Source organism: Lipotes vexillifer, unplaced genomic scaffold, assembly GCF_000442215.2.
Source record: "Lipotes vexillifer unplaced genomic scaffold, Lipotes_vexillifer_v1.1 scaffold366, whole genome shotgun sequence".
Lineage (NCBI taxonomy): Eukaryota > Metazoa > Chordata > Mammalia > Artiodactyla > Lipotidae > Lipotes > Lipotes vexillifer.
In genome coordinates, this window is record NW_006780143.1 from 204,531 (window position 1) to 217,926 (window position 13,396).

At 41.6% G+C, this 13,396-nt stretch overlaps 1 protein-coding gene across 1 annotated transcript; it reads left to right on the top strand.

The window, feature by feature from the left end:
- Positions 1-514: 514 nt before the first annotated feature.
- On the top strand, positions 515-985 carry GAPT (GRB2 binding adaptor protein, transmembrane). The gene has a single exon (XM_007453232.1). It carries the CDS (start codon positions 515-517, stop codon positions 983-985), a length of 471 nt encoding a protein of 156 aa, XP_007453294.1.
- Positions 986-13,396: the final 12,411 nt, after the last annotated feature.

The window sequence follows — 13,396 nt, forward strand, 5'->3', positions numbered from 1 at the left end:
CTAGTACTGTATTCTACCCTGAAGGAAGAGCTCACTAAATGCTGATGCTTAATGTAGTGGTAGAAATTGGCAGATTTTTTACTATGCTATGTAATAAATATGCAATTAAAATGTTTCTAATTTACAGCAGGCACGTGGATGGCAGATCGTTCAACCTGCCCTTCCTTGAGTTTTCTACTCTGCTATTAGTTTCCACTCATTTGTGCTTCATTTTGTGATTCATTGATAAAAAAGGAAGTGGAGTTGAATGAAATCCCCCCGACACGGTGCAATTATACAACAACAATTGTATAATCATCAGCTACAGCAAGAGCCAGCTTCCAAAGTCAAGTTTACTCATCTCTCCTCTATGTACACCAGGACTCTGCCATGATGTTCTTTCATATCTGAAACAGAAATGCCTAAAAGAGCTTCCAAAATTACTTTCAGGCCATATCCTACAAAGAATTACAGTGGACTGTACCTGTGAATTCATTAAGGGCTACACCATACTACGAAACAATACTGTGCAGAAATGCTGAAAAGCTGTGGAAATACTTCAGTGGCCGTTTCCATAGGAATTTCCCTTCTTTTACTGTTGGTGATCTGTGGAATTGGGTGTGTTTGGCACTGGAAACAGCATAATACAGGGCAATTTACCTTACCAAAGTTTTTGCAAAGGAGAAAAAGGAGAAAAGACTATACTAAAAGAGTCTCCTTGAGCCCCCAGGTTATCGGCCCAAGGCATGAAATCTCAGTTCAAACCCAAGACCACAGCTCTGCTGGGAAGGACACTAACATACATGGCAACTATGAAAATGTGGAAGCGTGTCCTCCCCAAGCTAAAGAAGAAACAGACAAGGGAGTATATGAAAACACTTGTCAGACCGATTTCAAGGAACACATCTATGGAAATGAGGCACCACTTGACTATTATACCTTCCAGAAGCCTAGTACTTCTGAAGAACCTCAAGATGAAGACATATATATTCTTCCGGATTATTAACTTTTCAAAATGTGGGTTTAGTTATTGGAGGATAAATATTTGCTGGAACTTTTATTGTACTGATAACATTATTAATCAAGTTCTTCTGTTGAAACTTAATGATCTCTGTTTTATCTCCACCCTTCTGAATCCTCTCTGCATGTATCACTGTGGATTAATTCTAGATATCCTCTCCACCCTCCTTGCCCTGGATTAATTCTGCATTATGTCTTACTGATTCTTTCTTCGGAACATTACTTGTTATATTTTTCTTCTTTTTCTATCTCCACCATCTTTTCTGGCTCAGGATTGTTGTCACAGTCTGCTAACTGGTCTTTCTGGCTCTGGCTTCTACCTAATCAGTGATGCTGCATCAATCCGCATGATGTTGCCAGATTCATCTGCAGAAAATACTCCCAACGGCCACATCACTCCTTTGCATATAACCTCTTAATGTCGCCTCTTTGTAAAAGACATACTACTCATAATTCTAACTCCAGAATTCATGATTTTATACAGTTGGTTCACATTCACTTTTCCAGTGACTTCTACTAATCTCTCACTTCGTTTTCATCAGAATCTTCTGAAAACCTGCCGAACCCATCCCTCCTCCACAGCTTTGCTTGTCCAACCCCCTCTTAAGCCTGCCTCAGGTCATAACATCTTCCACAAGTCTCTTGAATCATTCCAAACCTACATTTGCCTTTTTTCTTTTCCTGATCTCCTATGGATTTTGCTGCCTGTTCAATTCTATGGGCGTTTAAATGTATGAATGTTTGCAATGGCATTTTATTATTTAGTGTCATATGAGAATGTCTTAAATTCCCCACTAAATAATAAGGAACTGTCTCATATTCATATTTTAGCTCCAATACCTAGACCACCATAAGAGGCACTCAATATTATTCAGTTGACAAGAATTGAACTGTATATTTTACTAAGTCCTTTTGAAAACAGTCTAATAAATTCATCCATCCAAGGAATATTTACTGAGTACCTTCTATTTACATCTTACTGTGCTGTACACATGTAGGGGGTAAAATAGTGAAAAGAAAGACATGGGTCCTGAACATGTTCTGTCTAGTACGAAAGAAAAGACAAAAAACAAACAAATACTATGCTATCTATTAAGCTATCTCTAAACCCACCCTTGGATATGCTCCTCTAAATTGCTCAGGCTGGAACTCTGCAAACTATCAATACCTTTTTCCTTTGCCAGGTGTATCCGCGTTAGAATCTGTCAATAGCGGGCAGTGAGGAAGAACGGTAGGCAACAAACAGGAAGGAAAAGGGGCCTTGCTCGTTCTCGTTCTCCTTGCTGTTCTGAGAAGGTACTGTTGTCATTTAACTTACTCCAGCATCACTGGTTGTTCGCAGTTTCTAATTCTTCCAGCACTCCCAGAACCAGCTTCTTTGCACCTTGTCAGAGTTGCCGGCACCAGCCAAGCAGCACCCTTTCCTTGGTATCTGAGAACCAGCCCCTCAGGCCCTCCTCCAAGCTCCTTCCTGAGGGACCAGCAGGAAGCAAACAGCACCTTGAGCTCTGGGTCCCAGCCCTGCAGGACACCTCCTCCTAGTTTCTGATGATCCCCAGCATTAGGTATGGTGGCTATTTCCTGCATTTTCTATCTCTCTGGTACCTCAGTGTCCTCTTTTTCTCTTTTCAGTCTACCAGTACTTTTTTTAAATTGATGCTTTATATTTGGTCCTCCCTTTTCAGACAAACTGGTATGGTTTCCATTTCCCCAAGTGGACCCTGAGTGATACAACTAAAAATGGTATAGTAGGTGTTGTGAAGAAAAAAAAGCTTTCTGTTTTTTTTTTTTTTTGTTTTTTTTTTTTGCGGTACACGGGCCTCTCACCGCCGTGGCCTCTCCCGTTGCGGAGCACAGGCTCCAGATGCGCAGGCTCAGCGGCCATGGCTCACGGGCCCAGCCGGTCCCGGTATGTGGGATCTTCCCGCACCAGGGCACGAACTCGTGCCCTCTGCATCGGCAGGCGGACTCTCAATCACTGCGCCACCAGGGAAGCCCAAACGCTTTCTATTTTTGAGAACAATGGCATTCGTTCAGTAGGGAAGAGGATTTGAATTTTAATAAGATGGCCGAAGGAGGCCTCTAAAGGCACACTTAAGCTGAGACCTGAGGGTGAAAGGGGTTATGTAAATGTAGTGATGGGCAAGAAAGGAACCAGCATAAGGAAAGAATCTGAGGCATGAAAGAATGTATGGTGCTCTGGGAACTTAAAGAAAGCCATGGTGGCTGGAGCTTGGTGAGGGAGGGCTGAAGTGACACCTGATGTGTTGGCAAAGTGGGGAAGAGTAGACACAGCGCAGCTTCTCGTAGGTCTTGGTAGGTGGCTTGGGCTCTGACGTGGGTGCAAGTGGAATCTAAAAAATGATTTTAAGCAGAGGCGTGACAACATTACTTTTTAAAAGAGTTACCAGGTTGAGAAATAACTGGAAAGGGTCAAGATGGAAGTGCTTAAGACAGTAAAGAATATTGTTCAGTAACTTACTACTCATTAATGAAATTCATAAAGCCTGGCAAGGTTTGAAATGGCTCCTATTCACTTTCTAGAGGAGAATAGGATTTATGTTGATCTAAAGCATTTATGTTGGTCCCAGACCACATGGTCATTTTGAAGTCCCAAACAGTAAGTTTTTTGCTAGAGTAATCTATACCCATGCCTACCTAGTACTCAATCATAGGAGCTGAAAATTACCTGCCAGAAACACCACCAGAGAGTCTCTCTGTCTTGGTAGGATGGTGGGAATCAGGCTGGAACGAAGAGGGGGTTTAATCCAGAACAGCTGAAGTGGTATTAGCTCAAGGGATCACGAGACTCCCTGTGGAGGTGAGTAGCCACAGGTGGGCACTGGAGGAGCCGCCTTAACAGTCTGGTCTGAGCATTCATCGGGAGGTGGTAAAGCAAGGTTTCTCAGTGAGCTAAGCAAGGGCGCATTTGCTGTGAGATCAATAGTGGGTTGGGGTATATTACTCTACCCTCTTATTGGGGTATATTATTATTACCTTTATGATGAAGTGTTAAGTCAGACTGAAGTGAAACGTTGCAAGTTGCAGGCGTGAGCGCCGGGGTAAGGAGCCCGGTGCTCATTGTTGCTGGATGTTGGCCATGAAACCCCTGCAGACACTAGCTACGAGTCACGGGGTGTGAACACGCCGACATTTCTGTGAGTACCTCGTAAAGCCGCGCTCATTATATATGACGCTACTGGGTCTTTTTCCCCACCCCCAACTTCCTTCCTCTTTTAATTGTGGTACATGTGGTTACTTTTGCTAATAATCTAACTCAAATGCAAACTGCTTTTCTCAGCCGATGTAGACAAACTTTGTTCTTTTTATCTCTCAAGGACGATTTTCACTTTTGAGATTTTTAAGAAGGTACAGAAATATTGTAAAGGATGCAGATGGGAGATAGAAATTTGAAAGGGGAGGGTGAGGAGGAAGGTAGGGAAGAGGAGGAGGAAAGTGGGGGAAGTGAGAGGAGAGAGACGAGGATAGGAAACAGGAGCGGGACGGAGAACGGAGGGCATGTATGGTAAAAAGAGAAGTTGAATGACAATTTCCTTTACCCCCCTCTGTTGTTTCCCCCCAACACACACACACACACACACACACACACACACACACACAAGAATTGCTAGTAAGGGGCTTCCCTGGTGGCGCAGTGGTTGGGAGTCCGCCTGCCGATGCAGGGGACACGGGTTCGTGCCCCGGTCTGGGAAGATCCCACGTGCCGCGGAGCGGCTGGGCCCGTGAGCCGTGGCCGCTGAGCCTGCGCGTCCGGAGCCTGTGCTCCGCAACGGGAGGGGCCACAGCAGGGAGAGGCCCGCGGACCCCCAAAAAAAAAAAAAAAAAAAAAAAAAAAAAAAAAAAAAAAAAAAAAGAATTGCTAGTAAGGTAAGTAGATATAAAAAGAAGGAAGAAGCTGTCTGCCTTTACTGCCTTTCTAACCTTGTTGAATGTAGATAACAATTGGCTAATGGTAAACATACTGGTAATTGCACCCATCCTTGTCATGGAAGTGTACTTATGTGATCACTAGCCTTCTCGCTGGTCCTCAAACTTGCCTGAATTCAGGGACATTACATTCTCTCAGCCCTGACTGCTCTTCCTCCAGATACTCACACTGTGAACTCCTCATTTCATTGAACTCTCTGATCAAAGGACACCTACTCAGAGCTGACCCCCCAATCTGAAGTGGCCCTCTACTGTGAATCTCAGACCCTTTTCCTTGCTTTAGTTGCCTTCATAGACTTATCACTACCTGAAAAGTGTTCTTGTATGTTTATAATCTGCTCTCTTTACCTAGAATGTAAGTTCCATGAGGGCAGAAACATTTTCTGTCTTACTCCCTGCTTGATCACCAGTACTTGCTTATAGGATATGCTCAATTATGTTTGCCGATCAAATCATTAAGGTGTTTTCTTGAAGGCTAACATTTTTAGTGAAATTGCTGAAATACTTTGAAAATAACAAAATGGGAAAACTGACAAATATTATTTTGAACATCACTAATATGCAAGGATATATTAAGCCAGATTTTAATGGAAATTCAGTGCCACGAGACTTCTTTGCCGTTTCAGTACAAGTGAGCTTTGTGCCACATCAGTAGAAGGAGCAGAGCAGATGTGGCACTTAGGCCAGTGGGGAGAGTGGACATTGGGTTCCGTGGAGGAAAGGGAAAAGAGGGGAGAGATGACCCTATTTCCACATTTTCAACTGCTATTCTAAGCCACAAGAACCAGCTGGTTTTTTTACTATTCAGGGAGTTATAAACTCCATCATCCCCTTTTAGTGCTTATATTGTGTTATCACTTTGCAGCACGGTATTCTTGTTCCCTCTCTCCCCTCCTCTTTTGCAAGTTCCTTTCCTCTTGTACACCCATTCAGCACAGTGGTGCTCCATGAGGCTTTCCTTAGCTCCCAGCTTCTTCTCACACTTCTTCCCCAGGTGACTTAGACATTTATGCCTGAACTCTCCTGCCCCCAACGTCCTTTGGAAGCATTTGACTCACATAGCTCACCATCTAATGCTTATTTCTATGCAGTATTATCCTTCAGACATCTGAAATTCAGCATGGGCCAAACTGATGGCTAGAGGTCAAGGTGTGGGTGTCACTCCGAAATAGAAATGAAATTAATGATGGGATCAGAGAAGGCTCAGAGATGAAGGGAGGGTATCCACTACACGGGATGCTTGCTAATAATTTCAGAAGCTGACAGTTCAGAATGTCGCAGTGTCAAAAACTTCAGCCTCAAACTATCACGGTGTCAGTATACCACGTACTGAGTAGCTGCCTCCTCAACATTAGTACCTGGCTCAAACAAACAAGAGTTGTCCCTGTGATCCCCAGTCACTGAATTCAGGTGGTGTCACATTTAGCAAACAGTGTGTCTGTCCTTCTCTTGCCATGACTGCTGACTGATGAGCTCTGAAACATAAGACTCTGTGTATAGTAGCAAGAAGGGGTCCAGGTCTTGCTAGGCATCAGGTTAGTGGACTTGTCTGATGACTATAGGTGTGTGGCTCAGTAGTGCTACTTATTTCATTCACTTCAACATTTTTGTTTGTTCCTTATTTTAAAATCTTTTTAGGATAACTGCATTGAGCTGACCTAAAAATCAGTGGTTAGTGGACTAAATCATGACAAAAAACACAGAACACAGACCAGGGATTTTAGAATGTGTCCACTTTAAGTGACTGGTTATCTACTGAAGTCCCTGTGAAGGATAGGAAAATTGCAAATACATCTTGAATAAAAGCACCTTCTGGTAGATGCTTACAGTTGGATAGACAGGAAGTTGCAGAACACCAAAGTCATGAAATTTATAACAAGGGACTCTCATGATCTAGTAGGATAAAGTGATTTCAGTCATGCAACAAATATTTGTGAAGCGCCTGTGTGTATCAAACACTGAAGGAGCACTGCAAATGCAGCAGTGGGGTTAGTGGATGGAGGGTGTAGAGACAGACCCTGCCTCTGCATTCGGTGGGCTTACACAGTTTTAAGGAGTTCTGATCCTTCTACAGGCTATTGGAATGTATTGAGATAATGGTAAAACAGGGAAGCACGTGGTGTAACGGAAGACTCTCCAGGCTTGGGGTTAAGAAGGCTTTCCTGTGGAAAGTGACACCTAAACTGAGACCTGGAGGACAATTACGAGATAGCCAGGCAAGGAGGCTGAGGGAATGATGTTCCAAAAAGAGGGGACAGCATGTGTGAGGACCCAGAGTATAGGATGTGTCCAAGAAGTGAAAGAAGATAAATATCACCTAAGTGTAGAGTGTAAAGGGAGACGGGCAAGAGGAAGGTGGTGCTGTGAGCAAAGGTCAGCTGATACAGGGGCTTTGTATGACAAGCTGAGGAATTTGGACTTTATCCTGACAAAGCTGATACCCATGATATCAGAACAGGATCTTGGAAGGCAGAAATGGCATCGATTTTTCCAAAAACAATAGGGTATTGCAAATAAATAATTTCTCAGCTGTAACAGAATATGGGAAGTGAGATTCTGAGGTTCAGAATATGGGACTTGATTCTAACAAGCACGTGTCTACGAGTTTTATAAAACAAGCCATGCTCTCCAGTGTTTTATTAAGGCTCCCATAGCTTTTAATTTAAATTCAGCTCCCGTAGTTTTGCATTTTGCGATTCTCCCAATACAGATGGGAATTAAGCAAATGAGAGAGGCTCAAACAAAAGGAAGCACAGAAGATGGTAAATTGCCAGATGCAATCAAGGCTGATGAAGGTGTGACTGCAGCTATTGACCTATGCTGTTGCCATGGGAACAAAAGCCCAGTGGTTCTGGAGTGCTTTTCCTTTTTAAGGACAGACTGGCTTTAGTGAATAGTTAAGACTGAAAATTATGGAAGTCAGACCATCCACTGCCACATGTATTCTAAATCTTTGTTAGTGACAGAGACGGTGGCTAGCTGGGTCTGAGGTGAGCTCCCCAGAAGCCCGGAAGCTGTGAAAGGCATAAGGTTGAGGCTCAGTGAAAAGCAGAGTTTAGCTGTTGCCTCAGGCCCACTTCCCCAGCTCCACTCCATGTTAGACTGACATATTAATTGTGATACTGAGAATTTAGGAGGAGGAATATAATTAACTAGGCTTTATTAACATATGATTTTTTAAATATCAAATTAGGATATTGGAAACTCATCAAGCAAATACACAGAAATGTACATTTTATTTTCCTTCTTACGTGTTTCTGAGAAGACTAGTCCTCATTACATTCCTACTATGGGAGTGGCTTCTGAGCACCAAGCACCATGATAAGGCTTTATGTGAATTATCTGTCTTAATTCACCAACAATTCTATCGCATTTGTACTGTTGTTATCCCCATTTTACAGATGAGAAGATTGAGACTTAGGGAAGTTAAAATCTGACCAAAGATCTTAGTGTCAATAAAAAAAAAAAAAATGGAGGCAGGATTTGAACTCAGTCATTCTGATGAGAGACTTGCTCAGGTTATTTTATTACAGTATTATTAGTAGATGATATCTTCTATCTTAGCACCATGGAATTTCAGACATAGAAAATAACTTGGAAATTATCTAAACTGACTTCCTCATATTGCAAATGAGAACAATGAGTCCCAGAAAGTTTATGTGACTTCCCTAAAGTAATACAGTGATTCATGACTAACCAGGATCAGAACTCAGGGCTATTCAGCGTAACTTGCTGCCTTTCTTATTGACTGAAAATAGAAAGGTTTTGTTTGTTTCTTAATCCAAGTCTTCTTCATAGCATCCTTTCAAGTCTCATTTCCTGAGGGCTTTGCTTTTATCTATTTTATTTTAGCTGGGCCTTCTCTGCATTTAGAAATGACGCTGATTTTTCTAAATGTTAAGCAAAGATAGTCCTAAGAGAGCAGAGTATACAGATTTCTTAATGCATGTGGTTCTCGTGTGGCCGGAGCTAAGTAATGAAGCCCATCAATCAGGAGTGGAGTGGTGCACGACATGTCCTCTTTTGGTCATTATTTCTTAAAATGTACTCCTTTGTCATCTTGTCTCATCTGGCAGAATTTGTCTAGACTATATACACTTTTAACTCAATTATCTGATACGAGAAACACATGACCAACAGAAGAGGCGCATTCAGGGTGAGGGGAAGGGGGAGGAAGTGGGGAAATGTCTCTGACAACTGCATTGCAATGAGAGGGCTGGAGAGCACATTTGAAGGAAGAGCTAATGACAAATATTCTCTCTGGGCTGGAACGGCAAGGGCCTAGAAGCTATTTTCAGTCTGTTTGTTCCAGAAGATCAAGGAGATATTGTGAAGTACCTGAGCAAGGAAAAATCTGATGTTACATTTAAGGGAGAATCTCCTCCTTTTAACATCAAAAGATGCAAAAGCAAAAGCAAAGCAATAATTACTTTTGAATTTGCTAGATCAACTAATTAAACCGTAGAGCAAAGGTTTGGGAGAGGACTAGAAAAGTGCATGGGCGGGGGGACATTTAGAAAAAGGAGGAATGAAAAGATGCACAAAAAAAGAACCTTGAGAATATATAACCCCCTTAATGGTAATCAAAAGAGAATGTCCTGTGTAAAGGAGAAAGCTAGACATCTACAAGGGCTAGGCAAGGACATATATTCATGAATGAGGCTGCTGAAAGACAGTGGGGGGCTAAGAGTCTTGTATGTGGAGCAAGTGAAAGGGCTGCCTGTGTGTCTTTCCTTTTCAGACCCTCTGCAGAACAAACAATAATCAAGTAAATGTGTCCCTTAGCTCTAAATCAAGATGTAGTTCTTTGTTCCTACTATTTCTAATGCGTCATGCAGATCTATAGAAATGGTTTGATTTTACTGTTTAGTAAAAGTTCTTCCTAATGAAACACTTTATAGTTCAAGGATATATAGTAGTAAAGGAAACCAGAGGGGGAAGTGGGACTCTTTTCATTTAAGAATGATTTTCATTTCCTCTTTTAATTAGCTATGTTGCTTAATATAACAATACCTTCTCACCCACATGTGTTGAAAAAGAAAGCTGTGAGGCTTAATTTAGGATGCATCTCCTCGATTGCACTTAATGGGAAAAAAAGCTGTAATAAAGGGTGTATATTTTTAACATGTGGATTGACATGTTAAACATTTTGCCCCCTTCTCAAAGCCTATATTAAATTCCAGATCACATATGAATCCTTGTTTAATGCCAGCAGTCCAAAATGACCTATCTTGTGCTGATTTCCTTCCTCTGTCTATCCATGCATCCATTTAGCCATTACCCAGCTAACAAATATTTACTGAGGGTGCATCAGCTGTTAGGCATTGTGATAGGAACTCAATGGTGACTAAAAACATACAATGCAGTCTAGATGAAATACCAAAAAAAAAAAAGTACAAACAAAAGCATAATTAGAAACATAAATAAATGCTATGAAGGAAAGAAACATGGTGATATTAAAGCTTGTAATAGAAGAACTTGACTTAGTTGAGCAGTCAGAACAGGCTACTTACACTGGATTACTAAAGCATGAATTATATAGCAGAATTTACCTAGAATGAAAATAAGAATTAATGACTGCCTTTCTACAAAAGAGGCGCATTATTATAGGACATTATCACTGTGTTGGCTTGTTTGTGTAAAAGAAAGGGCAAAATCTCCAATTGCTTTGAAGGGCTTGTAAACTGCTATTAAAAATAATTAGAGAGAAACACGAAAATATTGGTTGAGAAAATTTCATACAGATTAGCTTTCTACACAGGTCTGGCATGAATTTAAATATTTCTAGGCAGTGTAATAGAGTGGAAAAAATAAATGCTAAAACATATACTAGACCTATATTAGTATCACAGTTCTAATGAATATTAGCTATGTAGCTTTGCAAAAGTTATTTATCCACTCTGAGTCAGAAAATCCACAGCTGATAAGTAACACTAATAAGAATACGGTAGGGTTATTGTGGAAATTGAATAATATGTGAAAATGCCTCAGACATTAAGATTATTCAATGCCTGGACTTCCCTGGTGGTGCAGTGGTTAAGAGTCCACCTACCAATGCAGGGGACACGGGTTCGATCCCTGGTCCGGGAAAATCCCTCATGCCGTGGAGCTACTAAGCCCACAAGCCACAACTACTGAAGCCTGCGCCCTCAAGGCCCGAGTACCACAGCTACTGAGCCTGCGTGCCTAGAGCCCGTGATTCACAAGAGAAGCCACCGCAATGAGAAGCCTGCGCACCGCAACAAAGAGTAGCCCCCCGCTCGCCACATCTAGAGAAAGCCTCTGCTCAGCAACGAAGACCCAACGCAGCCAAAAATTAAAAAAAAAAGATTATTCAATGCCTAAGATGCATGTAAAACATTAATCTGCTGTATTACTTGTCTCAGTTATATTACCTACATATTATTGTTGGACTTTTCACCATTAAGGATGATTTTCTTCTTCAAAGATTTTGTACTTTGAAATATTTTGCTCAATAAAATAAGCATTTATTATATAATAATTGATTTTGATGGACATATATACACTACCAGATGTAAAATATCTAGCTAGTGGAAGCCACTGCATAGCACAGGGAGATCAGCTCCGTGCTTTGTGACCACCTGGAGGGGTGGGATGGGGGGGTGGGAGGAAGACGCAAGAGGGACAGGATATGGGGATATATGTATATGTATAGCTGATTCACTTTGTTATACAGCAGAAACTAACACACTATTGTAAAGCAATTATATTCCAATAAAGATGTTAAAAAAATAATAATAATAATTGATTTTGAAATTTTCAACAATCATGCACTTGTAACTACTAATCAGAACTTCTGATCAGCCTGATCACAATTGAATTTATATAACTAAAAAAAAAATTCTTGCACTATTTCGACTTTTTAAAATTCAAATTAGCTACCTCTTATGTGAACAGTGAAGCAGCTCTTGTCCAAATTCCTTTCCAGGAAAATAAGGGGCAAGAATGCTGAACCAAGGGCAAGGTTGAGGGAGGCTGGGCTGGAGATAGATGAGTTCTGTGCTCCTCGCACCAGCTCTGAGAGTCCTAGTTGAACTCCAATGCACTAGAACGATATAGCTTAATCCCTAATTTCAATGTGTCAATTAAAAGTTGTATTGATTCTACTGTTAAATCATTGACTCAGATGTTTGGAATGACTTCATTGTCACAGAGCTCACCTTCTGAAAGTTGTCACACTTATTTTTTATTTATTTATTTTTTTTTGCGGTATGCAGGCCTCTCACTGTTGTGGCCTCTCCCATTGAGGAGCACAGGCTCAGGACTCGCAGCCTCAGCGGCCATGGCTCACAGGCCCAGCCGCTCCACGGGCATGTGGGTCCTCCCGGACCAGGGCACGAACCCGTGTCCCCTGCATCAGCAGGCGGACTCCCAACCACTGCGCCCCCCGGGAAGCCCTGTCACACTTATTTTGATGAGTTCAAAGGGTATTAAAATTTGCTCAGTTGAGTCTACATTTCTGCTCAAAAGTCATCAGCTTTTGTATATCTTACTGCCTCTCCTTGGCTGCCATACTTTACAAGCTTCCCTCCTTGGAGCATTATGGAGGGCCTTGAGAAATTCTCATGATGAGTACAGAAGTATTACCTAAAGAGACAGTGTCCATAAAAATTATATCCACCCCCATTTGGGCCATGCCACGATGATATAAGTTTCCCTCTTTTCAATTACCAAGATTGTTGATATGCCCTGAAGTTACTTCCACCATGTTGACTGCTGGTTGAGTATGTGCACTTGTCCAAGAGTCAGAATGATATAGGAGGTTGTTGCCTGGGTCAAGGTAATTTAAGGGTGTCCAAAGTTCCAATTACACATCCCTCCTGCCTGTCACAGAGTTTGAAACTCACACCAATACAGGGTTCTTCCTTGCTCTTTAGAGTCTCTAAAATCCTTTGTTTAGATGTACAAAAATGTACAAAATCCTTTTGTGTTCTTAAACCATTACCCACTACTTAATACTTTCAAGAGTTGATGTTTCAGGTAAGTGACAGGGATTTAGAGAAGAGCCACCACACATCTGAGCAGCTAATTAACTGCTTTCTTCTAAGACAAGTGATCACATAGTGCAGAGGTTCTGGAATTCTGGGCTGGTTCAGGGGGAAGATATAATGGAGTTTCAGATGGCTTTTGGTAAAAAGATGCTATGAAGAAATAAGCCAAATTGTCTTCATATTTCTTCTATATTCCTGCCTTCTGGTACTCAGTTGTCCTTTTTAATTCTTGACATTCATCACCATGGCTGCCTAATTAAGAGCATCTCTTACAGCCCTCCAGGTATTAGCCCATGTAATACCTCAGCACAGTATTAAGCTGAGGATACAGATACACGAAAGGCAAGCCTCTACCCTTGAGGTTTATAGTCTGCTTAACCTTATAATCATTTTTCCCCCTCAAATCATGGACTGATATTGCCACTCACTTGTTAATT